At 46.2% G+C, this 17,205-nt stretch overlaps 1 protein-coding gene across 1 annotated transcript; it reads right to left on the minus strand.

Moving 5' to 3' along the window:
• Window positions 1-35: 35 nt before the first annotated feature.
• On the minus strand, window positions 36-16,596 carry RPS6KA1 (ribosomal protein S6 kinase A1). Its single transcript, XM_029912674.1, has 20 exons — window positions 16,483-16,596; window positions 13,535-13,616; window positions 13,140-13,220; window positions 11,963-12,042; window positions 11,285-11,391; window positions 9,935-9,972; window positions 9,668-9,810; window positions 9,028-9,098; window positions 8,510-8,598; window positions 8,206-8,270; window positions 6,669-6,771; window positions 6,195-6,322; window positions 5,089-5,214; window positions 4,486-4,575; window positions 3,559-3,717; window positions 3,164-3,325; window positions 2,288-2,364; window positions 1,996-2,113; window positions 1,459-1,596; window positions 36-1,063 (listed from the first exon to the last, which is right to left on the minus strand). Exons 2-20 carry the CDS (start codon window positions 13,563-13,565, stop codon window positions 941-943), a joined length of 1,929 nt encoding a protein of 642 aa, XP_029768534.1. The 5' UTR covers window positions 13,566-13,616; window positions 16,483-16,596; the 3' UTR covers window positions 36-940.
• Between the last annotated feature and the right edge of the window lie 609 nt (window positions 16,597-17,205).

The following is a 17,205-nucleotide window of genomic DNA, read 5'->3' on the forward strand; positions in this document are numbered from 1 at the left end:
ATGTTTATTATAAAGTTCAGACAGAAACCCTGAGTTACCAGCCATAGAACAAAATTAAATTAAAAAAGAAAAAAAGATTTTGCTTTGCATCACGGATTCCTGGATGGTGCTAAGTGAAACAGGAATAAAAAAGAAAGAAACCAAAGCGAACCCAGAAAGACTTGACTTCACAACAGAGAATATTTCTTCCCTATCAGCATCTGTTCATCCGACAGAATCCTGAATGAATGCTGGGGGAAAGAGGAGGAATGGTCCAGACCCTGCAGGTATCTGGGACAGTTTAACCAAGTAGGTGCTTAAAATGGCTGATGCACTCGTACAGCAGCCATGTGGCTTCTGAGGGAAACCAAAACCTACAGGATGAAATTTAAGAACTGGTTTTACAAGCTGTACACAAAAATGGGGCGACTTCTCTAACAGGTGGTTCTGGAAAGAACAGCTGCTAGTTTGACATTGGGGAGGGTACAAAAAGTTTGAGGGGAAGAAAAAAAAAAAAGGTCAGACTTCCAGCTGCACCAGCCCTGAACCCCAAATCAGTTGTGAAAGGTGATGTGTCTACAATCAAGGTCTGGCCCTTCACAGGAAAAGACAAATCAGATCTGCTCTTTAGTGACATCATTACACAGATTATACATTCTAGTTCTCATATACACAAATGGATCCCTTTAAAAATTGTATCAATTTACACTTTAAAAAAAAAAAAAAAGGTTTTACAGTGAACTTCTATCAGGACAGGCGAGTCCACGAAGAGAAGAGCTAGTCTTTCAGAAGGAAAAAGGCACTTGGCCTTGCCGTGGTTTGGAGGAAGACAGTCTGCAAATGGGCTTCCTTTCACGCGTTGTTTTCCTGCCCGTTTCCCTGCTTCCCATCTTCAGCAGCTTGTGCAATGTCACGAGTGACAGCACTGCACAGCGGTGCCATGGGCTGCCCAGGTTTCCCACTACAGTGAGGTGGAGGGGAGCTTCTTCACCCGCCTCTGTGCCAGAATGGATGACTCAATGGGCTTCAGCTGGGGGCTTGGCTTGGAGCTGTTTATTGCAGAGTATGTTGCAACCATGGCTCCCTGGGAGAAAAGAATGAAAAAAAAAAACAAAAAAACGGTCACTGGACTGTCTTGGGACTGCATCCACCCAGAATAGCTGGGAGGCAGAAATATCTCTGTACCCTACTGAAAATTACTGGCCAGCATATTAGAAACTGGCTTCTTTTTAGAAGAGAGAGTTATCAGAAGTCTTTCTTTGGCCTGCAGGAGTTAGTTTCTGCCTTGTACTTACTAACCATTCCCCTCCCACTGCAATTTCCCCCAGATTATCCCTTTGCCCTGGCAGCAGATGTCCTGTCGTGATCACCCTACTCCCCCGACCTTGAGACTGCTCTACCCACTACCCAGAGGTGGTGATGGAGCAAGAGGGCACCGCTGAATGCACCACAGGCCAGGCACAGCCCCACAATGCGTACCTTTACAAGCTGTACGTCCTGGTGACTCAGCTGGCTTTGGGGTAACCTATCCTTCTGGGTTATCCAGGGATGCTGCAGGACTTGTTTGGCTGTCAGGCGCTGGTGAGGATCAATATGGAGCATCTTTGTTACCAGATCCTGGAGCAAGCATTCAGAGAATTAGACTTCAGAAAGGTGGTGCAAACCCATCTGAGAGAGGTTCATCTCATTCAGAGGCCAGACTTAGAAGTTCATTATCCTGGGAAATAGCAGCTATCAGCCTGGGCACAGAAGATGGGGCTGAGCGTCAATGGCCATGGATGGGCCACTATAGACTGGTATTGCATACCAGCACTAATTGCAAAATGGTGAAGCACCCTACATAGAGACTGCTGCCCTGGTTTTGGAGGAAAATGTGCATGTGAAATGGGAGCTACTGAACCCACATGGTGGGGGAGGAAAAAGTGAAAGCAGTAGAGAGGTTTATTTTAACAGGCTGCACAGCAGCTGTCTATACTTGACCTGAGCTACAGACTTAATTCAGGTACCAGACCCTACCTTGGCTGCCTCAGAAACTGTGTCCCAATTTCCTCCTTTGAGAGTGAACTTCCCTCCACCTATTCGGCTCAGGATGTCCTCTGGAGTGTCACTGGGCCCATTTGCAAAAGGAGTGTATCTGAAAAACAGAAAATTTGCAGGTTCCTCTTCTAACCGAACAGAACTGAAATCTGAGTGAATGATAGTCAATAAGGGCAACATGGCCTCTGCAGCAGGGCACACCCACTAGCAATATACCCAGACAGCCTTCGGTGCTAAACGCATCCCCACCATAAGAGCAGCAGATACTTACCCTGCCAGCATTGTATAGAGGAGTATCCCTAAACTCCAGATGTCACATCCCTCATCGTAGCCTTGACGTTTTAGTACCTGTGCAGAATAAGCCAAGGGAAAGATGTCAGTTTTCCTAAGAGTTCCTGCTCTGTCAGACAACAAGCATTGGTTTGACCCCTTTGCCTGCATGCCGGACTTTTCTACAGCTCTGTCAGGGTCATGGGCTGAAGGTTGGGACTCAATTTGGCTTTGGTTTCATGGATGAAGAGGAAACATCCCATGTGTTATGTCAAAATAGCCATGGAAAAGAATCAGGCACTAACAGAATCACACTCTGCATATTAGTTCTACAGAGAAGCCAGTTCTCTGACACCTAGATATACTCATTGAATTAGGTGGCCAGTACACTGGCTTTTCAGCCCCCTAAATGAGGGGCTTTTTTTGCAAGCCAGTGACCCACCCTGTCCTGAGAATGGAGGGTCACTGCTTCTAAAGCCCCGCCAACAGAGCAAGTCTGTTAAGGAACCCAGAGAAGGGGTCAGATTGCAGGAGCGAGAAGTAAATCGGGGATAACTTCCGGACTAGGAAAGGGAGCCGACAGAATCATTTGGTTTTGAATTGTGCCCCCACTTCATGACGAGGCAATAGATAGAGGGTAGGAAAGAAAAGAAGCAGGAAGGTATGAAACCTAGTCCCAAAACTTGAATCCATTAGTTCAATACTAGGAGAGTATTTCTGCTTTTGCCCGCTCCTCAAAGTGGGCCCTGCTGGCAGAGTGTGCCAGAGCTAGCCCTGGCCAACATTTCAGCTGGTAACTAATGTTGGCAGAGAACCACAGCCTGATGGAGGACAGCAAGAGCTACAGAGGGAGAGTTTCAGGTCACGAGCGGCTTACCTCGGGGGCCACGAAGTTCGCAGTGTAGCAAGGGGTCATGAGAAGGCCATTCTCAGCTCTCAACTGCTTGGCAAAGCCAAAGTCACAAATGCGAATGCTCTCTGGGTTTCCAGACTCATCCACATAGAGAATGTTGCTGGGTTTCAAGTCTCTATGAACTACCTGTGAAGTAAACAACAGCAGGTGCTGCTGTCACACTCCTCTAGCAGCTGCATTCAAGGCTGCAGGTGAAGCAAATGGCACAGACTTAGATTTCATGCCTGGCCTCCCTCAAGACTGAAACGTATCCTAAGAGGCAGCTACTTCCTGGAGAAGGGGCAGGATAGTAGCCCTGTGCCTGCCTGCTTCCCACTTGATTGTGGGGATCAGTCAGCATCTCAGCCTCCCATACTCACCCCTTGAGAATGCAGATACTCTACAGTTTTACAGATCGTGTGCAGCACAGAACTGGCCTCCCGCTCAGAAAAACACTTCTGTCTGAGGATCCTGTCCAGCAGCTCCCCTCCTCTCATCAGCTCAGTCACGAGGAAAACATGCTTCCCGTCGTCATACACCTGCCAAACCAGATATGCAGGGGTTAGTTCCTAAAACAATAATGATCTCTCTCTCTCTCATGCACACGTCCGTCCGTCCGTCCTGGGGGCAGAGTTGCCTACAGCCATGCACCCTATGGCCGTATTAAAGTCATTTCCTGCATGTGTTATGCAGATCTAGTTGGAGGGGACTTTCACAAGCTCTGTAAAAAGCTGAAGCAGAGCCAAGTTTTGATTCACACGTGGAGGGACTCCTCTACCCCAGCCTTTGTTACCAGGCAGTGCTGGGGGAACAGACTGGTTTAATGCTCTGTGCACTCTGCCTGGGATCAGGTAAGGAATGGAGCATGGACCAAAGAAGTGCTTCTCACTGCTGAAAGACCTTCTGGCACCACAGACACTGGGTGCTTAGTCCCATAAGATTCCTGTGTACTAATAAATTCAGTGATACTTCAAGGGAAAAGTAGCTGTGTTATGGTGAACTACGTTATAGCTTTAGAGAGACAGACGCTCTAAGCTAGGACTTGTAGCAATCAGGTGGTATCAGAAACCACAATGCCCATCCAACGGGATGCTTCCAAAGCAGCCTTTTAGTAGTTCTACCACAAGCTCTACAGAAATCTTCCATCTCCCCCAGCACACTGCTGGGGAGCTCTGACACCTCCACAGACCTGCCACCATTCTACTGGGCGGGTTCTCAGGAGCAACAGCGTCAGCCTCAGCAGGCAGGCCGGTGCTTTCAGAGACAACATCTCTGCTTAGGTGCAAGTTAAACACGGTTACACTCACATCTTTCAGGGTGATGATGTTTGGGTGCTGCCCGTACCGCAGGAGGATCTCCATCTCCTCAGAAGGGTCTCGTTTACTCTTATCAATGATCTGCAGGAGAGCATAGGTAAGTGTTAACCAGGACTGGGGTCCTTCTGCCAGGCAGGTAGGACAGAGCTGTGTGCATAGAGAAACAACGGGTGGAGCACTGCACAATTTAGCCGGGGTTGAGATTCTAAACTTATTTCCACTCCCACCTCCTGCTGTCTTGGTTTTCCAGAACAACTCATTTTACTGCCAGTTATACATCCCCATGATCACATGGGGCACCACATCAGCCTTCGTTCAGACTGAGAAGCACTCGATGGAATCCCTAAAGCCCAGCACAGCAAGTGCAATGACTGAAAAGTAATGTGTGGTACCGAACTTCCCTCTCCCAAAAGGAGAATGTCGCTTCCCCAGCACCCCCAGCCCAGAAATCCAGCCTGGCTTCTTGCATGATAGCACAGAGCTGCAGGGACAACGGCACTTAGCTCCATTTTATTTTCAGAGGCTGTTACTAGAGAAAAAAGGAAACTCGAGTGTGGGAGTGCACATGAGAGAGAGAGATGGCAGACTGCAAACCTTGACGGCATATTCCATGTTGGTGGATTTATGAATGCAGCGTTTACACACTGAATAGGAGCCCACACCGATCGTCTCCCTCACTACGTAGCCTTCATTAAACTGGAGACTCTTGCCATGCAGCTGCTACAGTGGGATGAATGGAGAAATGAAACAAGAAAAGAAGAGTTAGTTTAGGGAAATACCACAGTATCTGTACACCAACAAAATGGAGGACGGATTGACTGATTGCTACCCGCTGTATCACACAGCTTCTTATTCTCCTCGTCAGGGAGGGGGAGGGAAGGGCAAACGCAAGTCACATTTCTAGAGTGCCTTTCAGCCCAGAGCTACCACCCGCTGAAATCCAGCCACCTCTAGGGTGGGGGGCAGCAGCCACATGGCACAGAGTTGGGGCAGTGCCCTGGTGTCCTTGGCTGAACAGTTCACCGGACAGGGGAAGTTCTGGAAAGAGTCACAGGATCTTCAGCATCCAAGCAAAGCCGAAAGGACCTTGGTCTTTAAGGCTGTAATTTTCAAAGGTCCCTAAGGGAGCTAGGCATCTAAATCCTATTTAATTTCAGTGAAATCTGGGCACATAACTGCCTTAACCCCTTTGAAAATCATAGGCCACTTCATCCGAAAGCCCCACACATTGCAAGCTGCATCGACTCAACTGACTTGCTGCTGCAGGATGAAGGACTGAGCTGGCCCCAGCAGGATATGAACCCTCTGGTCCTGTGCGTAAACATGCGTGATTGGGTCAAACCATCCAGGATATTTAATCTTGTAGCGTGTTGAAGTCTGATCTCTCCACAGAAAGTTATGTGGCCATTTTACCTTGGCCCATTATAGGCTGTGTCTCTTCTCCCCTGCCCTTCCTCTTGTTCACCTCCACGGCCTGGCTAAGCCATTGAACAAATTCACACACTTCTCTGGAATCCACCAGGGAACTGGTCAGGGAGTTTGCAAGAGGAAATCCCTCCTTTTCCACCGGAAAAAGCCTTGCCCTCAGGCTTTCGCCAGGCTGGCACTTATCAGCCCTCATGGTCTGGCCGACACGTGCTAGGCTTCTGGAATTATCATTGAAGTTTAAGAAAGGTCTTTCCTTGGTCCGGTCCCCTTACCTGTACCACAGAATGCAGAGGTGCCTGGGTAGGTTTGACCATGCCATCCTCCATCAATCCAGTTGCCACAAAACTGAACCCTCGGAAGAGCTGATGGGCCCCCGCACTCGGGGGAATTCCAGGGGAATCTGGAATAAGTCAGGAAAAAGAGTGGTCCTGCAGCAGCCTGCCAGTAGCTGACAATTTACCCCTCACATACTAAGGGTTATGGTTACTCCCTATTCTAGACAGTAGCCACACCGCATGCTGAATAGACCATTTACCCAAGAGACCCCCCTGCAGATTTACTTCTGTACCACCCATCCCTTGTCGAGAGCTGTAACCCTCTGAAGTCAGTGTTCCTCATTTTACAGTGAGGATAGGCCTAATCCTGCTGGAATAGGAGTCAGTGTAATACACCTCACCCCAGTACCATGTGTTTATATAGCCAGAGCATCCTGTACCAATTTCCTATTTGTTGGGGTGCACACAAACCTTTTGGCGTACGAGAGGTGAACTCTGTGTCAAAATAAAAGGTGTCATCTGGTTGGGCCACTGCAGGTTTGAAAGGTGGTTTGATCTCCCTGCGATATAGCTTCTGCAAAACAAAACGCCAAGGATGCCATTCAACAAACCATCCCCCACAGGTAGATGTCCCAATTGGCAGACATTCCCAAACACTCCTAAGGGGATGGATTTACCAGGAAAGAGAAGCCATGAGGAGGAAACTTTACAAGCCAGAAATTGCTTGGTAGCATAGTGTATAACTACAGCTCAGTCAGAGTTAAAGACTCTCATTGGAAGGCCCTTCCATGGAGCTGTTGAGTCACTTCTGTGGCAGAAGCTTGCAGTATTTCTCCTCCCTAGGCATCTGCTACCAAGAGCCAAAAAAACCTTGTACCTCCAGGGTGCTAAAAAGCCAACTATCCAGGAACTGGTTTATGCCACCAGGGTCTGCTGCGTCTTCTCTGCTCACTCTGGCATCAGATGCTGGGCCTGAAAGCTACATCTAGGAAGAGCTAGAGGAATTCCTGGCAGGGAGTTTTTTCCTCCCCACAGCCTTTCTGAATTGCTACTTGAAGATACACCTCTACCCAGATATAACGCTGTCCTCGGGAGCTAAAAAAAATCTTACCGCGCTATAGGTGAAACTGCGTTATATCGAACTTGCTTTGATCCGCCGGAGTGCGCAGCCCCCCCACCCGAGCACTGCTTTACCGCGTTATATTCAAATTCGTGTTATATCGGGTCGTGTTATATCGGGGTGGAGGTGTAGTTTGAGAGGAACACTATGCCAGCATCATGGGAGGTCTGTCCTAAAACCTTTCTAGGTCTTCTATAACTTCCATCACCACAGTATCAGAATGCCTCAAGCACTAACTGGCCAGTCCTCAGAAGACCTCGGCAAGGTACCGGAGTACAGATGGGGAACAGAGCTGCCAAGAGATCATGTGACTTGCTCAGAAGTTACACAGGAAGCTTGTGGTAAAGCAGAAAATTGAACCCATATTTCCTGAGTTCCAGTCTTAGTCACCAAACCATCCTGGCCCAATCACTTCAGCCAGATATTGTTCTGTTAGGACAATTTGTGTCTTTCAAACTGTAGATCCATTCCTTCCAAAGATTCCTGTCCCTCAAGTATATTTTCCAATACCTCCGAGGCCATCCCTCTCCTGCTAAATCCCAGATTAGCTTCCACGTCCTTCCACTGCAAGAGATGGTTGATGGTCTCATTTTGATCTGAATTCACACATGTAGGGTATTTGCTATGACAAACGTGATTTTTGTTCAGTTTCCTACTTCAGCAGTCCAGGTGACTCCCGTTCCTTTTGTGTGAACACTGTTTTGGGGAAGGACCCTGACAACTGATGAACAACAGGACGCAGCCTTTTGACTGCCGGTCACTCTATAAGCATCTGTTTTATTGCAGAGCTAAGTCAGTCGAGTGACTCATGCCTCTCCCCTTCATTGGTATGCAAGTTTGAGAGCATGTAGAATCCAATATCTAAGCAAAGAAAGGTTCAATACTCACATTCCAGTCAATGGTGGAGTAAAAAGGGTGACGCTTTATCTCTTCTGCCCCATCGGTACCAGAACCTGGAAGACAGACACCACTCTGGATTTAGTGCTACTGTATATACCCACTCCACTGCTAACGACATAAGCACGGCTATAATCCACTGTGCAATGTGACCGGGTATTACTAGGAGTCAAGCTGTGCTGAGATGTGTGGGAGAACCTAGCCAAAATCCAAATGGATCTGACCCACTTGGACAATAGGAGCCAAGCCATTGCACCTGGAGCTCCCAGAAACAATGTAACACCGGATGTCTTACCTAATCTGTTGGCTGGATTCCTTTTGAAAAGAGCTCGCAGGAGACTCTGTGCTTCAGAGCTCAGGAACTGAGGCATGCCCAGCTTTGCTCTGGAAAGAAAAAAAAAAATTGTGCAATTAACTATGAGTAAGTAAAACAAGCAAACAGGCGCTGACTGCAGCTCATCGGCCACCTAGCTTCCCACGTCTTTCCTTGCAGCAAGTGAGATAGAGTCAGTTTTTTGCTCAGCATTTTAACACTGTGCCCTCCGTAAGTCTGTTTATAGAAATACTTGCAAATTAATGCCATTAAACTGTTATAACCCCCAGGATGCAAAATTCCTGATGTCCTAGCGTAGGGTGACCAGATACCAAGTAAGAAAAATCAGGATGGAGGCGAGAAGTAATAGGAGCCTATATAAGACAAAGCCCTGAATATCGGGACTGTCCCTATACAAATAGGACATCTGGTCACCCTATCCTAGAAGCAGAGCAGCAAGCTGTGCCCCTGCAGAGACACTGAAGAATAACTCCTCTTACTTGAGAATGAATGTCATTGTCTCCTTACGGTCTTTTCCCTGGAATGGCAGGGAGCCAGTGAGCATCTCAAACTAGAAAGAAGAGCAAGAGAGAAGGTTAAATGATTGAGCGAGAGTTTCTAGGGGCAGCAGATCCTAATACGCTTTAGGCAGAGAGCCCTATAACACTGAACCTTGATATGGTTAATGGTAATTTATACAGTCTTTCAAAGAACACCTTAGAGCTGAAAGGCCATGGATTGAATGACCAGTAGGTGGCAGCTCTAGATCCAAACAAGGAACACTAGCATCACTTCCAGTCTGAAATGAAGGTATCTTAACAGGAAACTTAAGCTGTCTTAATGAGACAAAATGTGACAGTCGTGAGAGACTGTCAGAAACCATCTAAATTCTACCTTCGACAGCTATGAATGTAGCTGATCCCTGTGACATTTGTTACACTTCACTACTGATTGCTTTGGGCAGAATAACTTATATGGGAGCTTGAAAACATTGGAGTGACTATTAGATCTTTCCCAGTTCAATTGTTCTCTGTTAGAGATACACTATAATGCACAGAGATATTACATCATCTCTCCAGAGCTACCATTTAAAGAGCCACCATAAAATTAGGCTTCAAACATGCTAGTTAGATACCATACCATTAATACACCATATGACCACCAGTCAGCGCTGTGGGTGTGGCCCTGACGATTCACAACTTCTGGTGCCATATATTCCACTGTCCCACAGAAGGAATACGCTTTCTTCTCATGGTCAATGGCTTCTTTACTCAAACCAAAATCTACACAAAAGAGAAAAACCATGAACATATGTCCACTTTCTACAAACAGAGCACAGGCATGGAAGAATGTCTGTATCTCAAGTTGCAAGTCTGCTGTAGTGCAAAATTTTTGGAGTCCCCTTACCTGTGAGTTTGATGTGTCCTTCTTCATCCAAGAGGATGCTATGAGAGGGAGAAGAGAGACAGGCGTGTAAACATCAATGATCATTACCGTAACATAGAGACGCTAACAAGTGAACCAGCACTTATTTCTGCTCCGGAGAGGCTAGTTAAAAAGCTTTAAGAACCCCAGAAACAGATCTTAGCGCCACCACTTTCAGCCCCGATGGTTTAGCCCTTTCATCAAGATGTACGATGCAAAGAGAACGGCCCCATTTTCCTCCAGCCACTTACACTCTCCCTCCTAACAGGGATGCTTTGTGCAAGGACTCCATTATTTGCAATACTGTAGCACCTTGGAGCCCCAGTCCTGGATCAGGAACCCACTGTGCTAGGCATTGTACAAACACAGAACAAAAAGACATCCCTGCCCCGAAGAGCTTACAATTTAAGTATAAAGACAAGAGACAACAGGTGGACAGACCGAGGACTACAAGGAATCAATGAGACAACACTGGTCAGCATGACAGGCAGCTGCCCCAGAACACCCGCAACTTAACTGTTAAGTTTTTTGTAAGTATTACAGCAGAGGAGATTTGAAGAACCCCTACTTTTCCTTTGATGGCTCTACAGGGGGTAGCGGGGGGGAGGGTTTGATGCCCGAGCCTTTATATAGTCTCTTTGGAGTACCCCTATTGTTTGCCAAGCAAGCCAGCATTTTCGTCAGCTAGAATACAGAATCTGAGTCCTTGGGTCAGCACGAAAAAGCAAAGTTTAAAAAGAAGTCTGTTATTGGCAGAAACAACTGCCCTACTCTTCCATACTCCCCTGGAATCCATCTTGGTCTGTTTCTCTCTCTGTCTGACTGCGTCTATATCATCTGATGTGATGTGCAAGACTCTGAGCCCAACCCTCAGGCTTCATGTGAACTTGGTCCCAAACGTTTTCTGTGCAAGGACTATTCAGTTGCACAAGTGATGTGCGTCTCTGCAGAGGCCCTGCTTTTTGCATAGCCCCTCCCCTGGAGGACTGTTCATTGCTCACTATATAGCCCTCTACTGCCAGAGTCAGCCGGGAGCAGTAGACTAGCACGAGGTGCTCTCTTAGCCCAGGACAGGGCAAGCGTGCTGCCCAGTGTTCCCAGCCCGACTGCCTAGGAAGGGGAGGAGAAAGCTGGAGCATTTTTCTCCTTCTCTCTTTCCACACAAGAGATTTAGGCTACTGCTACTTATTACTCCAGCCTATGTGCATTTCTCAGCTTAACAGGAGGACACTTTGGCATTTAAAGACTACAGACGTGAGACTGAGCTGCAGGAGAGCTGGCCCAGTGCTTTGTCATTAAATCGGAGGCAGCGTAAGGTTCTGCTATACATACTTCTCTGGTTTGAGGTCTCGGTAGAGGATTCCCAGGCTGTGTAAATGATCAAGCCCCAGAGCCAGCTCAGCTAGGTAGAACTTCACATCTTCCTCAGTGAACATTACCTGAGGGACAGAGGAGAGACAGACACCTGGGTTATAAGAAATCAGCCTCCCAAGAACATACCATGAAGTTGTTCCCCATCACAAACATCCCCTCCCCAACATATCCAGCCACTCACCCCTTCAGACTTGTATTTCCTGCTACCCTGAGATTAAACAGCACAATTAGAGGTTGCTAAGCAGTGAGCTGATGTTAATTTAGGATTTTCATTTACATCAGCTATTGTTCTCCAATTATCTTTACCTGTCACTTCAATTTGCAGATTAACTTCCCCATCCCTAGCCTCCTTCCTTGCCCCCTCCTCGATAGGAGCAAATCAGTTTGATTAAGCCGCTACATTGCAGCAGGACAGAGAAAGGGAGTCACTGGTTCTCATCTCTGTCACTTTACACAGCAGTAGCTAGTCAGGGCTCACCTCATCTATGTAGCCACTGTTTTCTGTTCTGATGAGTTGGAGAACAGTGCTCCAAATACCAGTTGTCCTCTACAATAGGCACTCACTATTGCCTACGCTGGTAGAGCTGAACATGCCTGCACCACGAACAGCACAGCAAGATCCCAAGGCATGCTCACCTCTTTGGAAAGCCGAGTGAAGAGATCTCCTCCTCTCAGGAAATCCAAGATGAGATAGAGCTTGCCCTCTGTCTGGAATGCTGAAACATAGGCCAGAGCAGGAATCAGTGCCCTTCTACCCCTGACTGCTTGGCAATGTCAGATACCCCCCAAAGCTGGGTGGCTTTAGGTTTCTAGATGCCCCACTTTCCCACTAGGCTTAATACAGATATGGCTAGTGACTGGGTGTCAAAATGAGATCACCTGCAAAGTCAGCACTGGGATGGGAGATCACCAAGAACACTTAGGCGCTGCAGGAATTGGCATTGGTGATTGAGTAGGTGGCATTCTTCCCTTGAAATCGGTGCCTAATCAATGCATGCTGCTGGGAGGCAGTGACTTACTGGAAGAGCTGTTTTTGCAGAGGAGAAATAAGAGGTGCCGACCACTGTAGTGCATAAATCTCCCACGATACCTTTCCTAGGAGTAGGAGTTTTAACCCTGGGGACAAATTCTAGCACATGTAGTTATTCTGCCTTCTTAAATCCCCCCTGCTGTTTTGGTAACTGAAGCACCAGCTGCCTCTGGAGCCACCCACAATGGAGAGCTCAGAATTCTGAACTTAGGAGGGAGGGTGGGGAATGGAAGGAAGGGGAGATCGGGTCCAAGGGGCTGCATGGAAAAGACAAAACTAAGCTTTAAAAAAGGGAACAAATTCAGGTGCATCTGCTATGCCTGCTCTTCTGTGCTTAGATAGAACTGTAGTGAACACACAAAGCCCAAGGTTTTAAAATTCATCCTCTTCTCCTGTGTTATTCTATTTTCCTATTCAATAACCAGGCAGGGCATGAGACCAAGATCCTATCAGAGGAACAGTTCATTTTTAGGGGGATTGTGCTTAGAAAGACAACAGGACAATCTAGGAAGTAAGGGGAACAGGGGCTACTTGACAGATGAAGGCTCCTCCCATATTACTGCTATTGGCATAACCCTTCCAGACAGTATTTGAGAAAAATGCTTTGAGCACATTCAACAAGAATCTGTTGCTGGACACCTAGGGAACAGCTCCCCCGGGCAATGCACTGCACTTGCAGTAGCGCATAGTGGGTAGTGCTCATGGACAATTAGAAACTATTCAGGGCTGTTGCCACCCACTGGCTCTGTCATTCCTCTGGCCTGAAGCTAGCTCTGTACTCACCATAGTGCAGTTTCACCACAAAGGGATGGTTCACATCAGCTAAGATGTCCCTTTCCATTTTTGTCCGTACGCGATCGCGCACTGTGGAGAGAGATGCACAGTTCAGACACTTCGGAACAGGACAGTGACCCTGACACCAGCTACAGGGCTCTGCCTGCAGCCTCATGGCTTCACTAGCTCTCGCCAAACTGTGCCTGAGCTCGACATTTCCCCATTCCCAGCTCTGAAGAGACTTTCCTTCTTGGAGCAGCATTGATTACTCTCTCCCACCTCAGTCAGTCAGCGGTGGGGAGATATGGGTGCATCACTACAGAATGGTGCAGTTTTCCCAGCACGACTTCTCATTCCATTTTGGGGATGCAGATGTGGATCAGCACGCGGAAAGCCCTTCTCACCTTTCAAGGTTGCTTTCTTCAGGACCTTCATGGCATAGAGATGGCCATTGTCTGGTGGGGTGATTTTTCTTACTAAAAAGACCTGCATACACAGGAGGAGAGATCAACTTGTGACTAAAGTCGTCTGGATAGAATTTTACTGCATACTAGCAAATAAACCCCCACGTGACTCCAGAACAGCAGCGAACTGCAGGGTCAGCAAGTTCAACGCTTTGAGCTCCGCAAGCAAAAGCCGACAGGTTTCCAGAGTCTCCTGGAGAGGGTATTTTGATGCTTCACCTTCCTGCTCCCCATCTCCAAAGCAGGCTTGCCCTTAGAGCATTCCTGCCTCTGCTCACCACACCTTTTTTCCTCCAACCGTCACAACTGAAAGCAATGCCTATTAAGAAAAAAAAAAAAAAAAAAAGCCTCTCCCCAATACCAAGGAACCAGTCACCACCCTTGGTACCATGTCAGACTAGATCAGACTCAGGGAGTACCCAAGTCCCCCACTGTACTAGGAGACTTCCTGCTGACATGTGGCTTTGGCAGCAAGACTGACTCCCAGGCATTCATGATTAATGCCATCCCTGGCAGCTTCCCCTCCTTTCCAAGTCCTCATATACAACAGTGGCTGGATCCAGGCAGGGAAATGGGGCCTCATTATCAGAGTGGCCACTTCTCTTGGCAGCATGAGAAATGGAGCTCAGAATCCTAGTCAGATCCTCAGTGACCCATGGAGATATCCGGGCTATTGACCAATGCAATATTGGCCAGTCTCAAGACTGTATGCAGCAGATTGTTTTTAGAGATGGATTATTCATGCGTTGAAAGAGAACAGAGTTTAGGTGCCACTTCCCTCCCCCTCCATAAAGGGTAAAAAAGACCATGCATACAAGTGAGTGGAAGCCTTGGATAGTCACCCATATACAGAGTAATCTGAGAGAGGAGGGTGGGGAGAGTTACAGAGAATCCCTAAATTCTCTTTATCCAGCCACATGGCTAGAGAGCCAATCGGAGAGCAGCTGGATGTTGCTTTGTCACATGGAATACCTACATTTTATGGCTGTCGATTAATCGCAGTTAACTCACGCAATTAACTCAAAAACATTAATCGTGATTAATCGCAGTTTTAATCGCACTGTTAAACAATAGAATACCAATTGAAATTTATTAAATAGTTTGGATGCTTTTCTACATTTTCATATATGCTGTAGTCTGCGTTGTGATTGAAATCAAAGTGTATATTATTTTTGATTACAAATATTTGCACCTTAAAAATGATAAACAAAAGAAACAGTATTTTTCAATTCACCTAAGTACTGTAGTGCAATCTCTTTGTCGTGAAAGTGCAACTTACAAATGTAGATTTTCTGTTTTGCCACATAACTGCACTCCAAAAACAAAACAATGTAAAACTTCAGAGCCTACAAGTCCACTCAGTCCTACTTCTTGTTCAGCCAATCGCTAAGACAAACAAGTTTGTTTACATTTACAGGAGATAATGCTGCCCTCTTCTTATTTACAATGTCACCAGAAAGTGAGAACAGGCATTTGCATGGCACTTTTCTGGCTGGCATTGCAAGGTATTTACGTACCAGATAAGCTAAACATTCATATGGCCCTTCATGCTTCAGCCACCATGCCAGAGGACATGCTTCCATACTGATGATGCTCATTAAAAAAAAAAAAAGCGTTAATTAAATTTGTGACTGAACTCCCTAGGGGAGAACTGTATGTCCCCTGCTCTGTTTTACCTGCACTCTGCCATATATTTCATGTTATAGCAGTCTCGAATGATGACCCAGCACATGTTGTTAATTTTAAGAACACTTTCACTGCAGATTTCACAAAACGCAAAGAAGGTACCAATGTGAGATTTCTAAAAATAGCTACAGCACTCAACCCAAGGTTTAAGAATCTGAAGCGCCTTTCAAAATCTGAGAGGGACGAGGTGTGGAGCATGCTTTCAGAAGTCTTAAAAGAGCAACACTCCGATGCGGAAACTAAATAACTCAAACCACCAAAAAAGAAAATCATCCTTCTGCTGGTGGCATCTGACTCAAATAATGAAAATGAACGTGCTTTGATCCGCACTGATGTGGACTGTTATAGAGCAGAATCCGTCATCAGCATGGACGCATGTCCCCTGGACTGGTGGCTGAAGAACAAAGGGACATATGAATCTTTAGCACATCTGGCACGTAAATATCTTGTGACACCGGCTATAATAGTGCCATGCGAACGCCTGTTCTCACTTTCAGGTGACATTGTAAACAAGAAGCAGGCAGCATTATCTCCTGCAAATGTAAACGAACTTGTTTGTCTGAGCAATTGGTGGAACAAGAAGCAGGACTGAGTGGACTTGCAGGTTCTAAAATTTTACATTGTTTGATTTTGAATGCAGTTTTTTTGTACATAATTCTACATTTGTAAGTTCCATTTTCATGATAAAGCAATTGCATACAGTACTTGTATGAGGTGAATCGAAAAATACTAATTTTTTTTTACAGTACAAATACTTGTAATCAAAAATAACTATAAAGTGAGCGCTGTACACTTTGTATTCTGTGTTGTAATTGAAATCAATATATTTGAAAATGTAGAAAATATGCAAAAATATTTAAATAAATGGTATTTTATTATTAACAGTGCGATTAATCGCAATTAATTTTTTTAATCGCTTGACAGCCCTACTACATTTATAAGCAAAGATCTCTCCTTCCACCCTCTTCATTGTCAGAGCTCTCATTAGAGCCCACTGGAGCACTGCACGCACAAGGGCTGCAAGAGGACCTCTTGGAGCAGACTGCACCCGCAGCAGCATCTGGTCTCAGAAGAAACTCAGTCAAATTGTTATTCCGGCTGTGAGCTCGTGGGAATCGTGTAGCCCGTTGCTCTTCTCCCATCATCCTGGCCCCAAAATAGATTTAATTGACATATAAAGATACAGTAGGAAGCAAACTCACTTTGCCAAAAGAGCCTTGGCCCAGAACTTTGAGAAGTTCAAACTGCGAAGGATCAGCCTTCTCAGAGCCTTCCTTCACATGGTGTGTGATATTAATTTCTTTCACGATACCTTCATCCTGAAATTAAAAACACATGGATGAGGAAGACTAACCTCCAGAGCAGAGGAAAAGCCTCATCTGTTCAAGTACGACTACAAGCTCTTGGGAACCAGAACTGATCCCACAACACAAGCATCTCCTGCTTGCAACTTCCAGGGCAAAATCACTAGAAGGACTTGCAAATAGCATAGCACCTTGCAAATATTTCACTCTCTTATCAAACGCCACACTCCTTTGCTTCTAGCCAAAGAACAGAGTTCAGTTTCTTTGAACTGCATTTCATAAGAGTTTTGAAAGCAATTTTTTTAAAGCAATAGTGGCAATAATGTTTATACTACTAAAAATCCCAACACGCGGCATTGTTGTCATACAACAAGGACGTGGCTGGCAAGTCAGACACACAGAACCCCATCTGTTCAGCAATCTGAGTAGCTCTGTCACAGGAGTCTTAGTGCATCTTGAGCACATAAGGACGCTTTTTTACAGCCTCAGCTCTTCTGGGAGATAGAGAAGCCAAGGTCTGTATCTGACACATGATTTGTTTAAATACATTCTTTTACCGAGCTCGAGAGAAGACATGATCAGAGAATAATGAAAGGTGGAGGGAAGGTAAGTCACTACCTT

The sequence above is a fragment of the Terrapene carolina genome, unplaced genomic scaffold, assembly GCF_002925995.2.
Source record: "Terrapene carolina triunguis isolate 2854851 unplaced genomic scaffold, T_m_triunguis-2.0 Scaffold236, whole genome shotgun sequence".
In the NCBI taxonomy this organism is placed as follows: domain Eukaryota; kingdom Metazoa; phylum Chordata; order Testudines; family Emydidae; genus Terrapene; species Terrapene triunguis.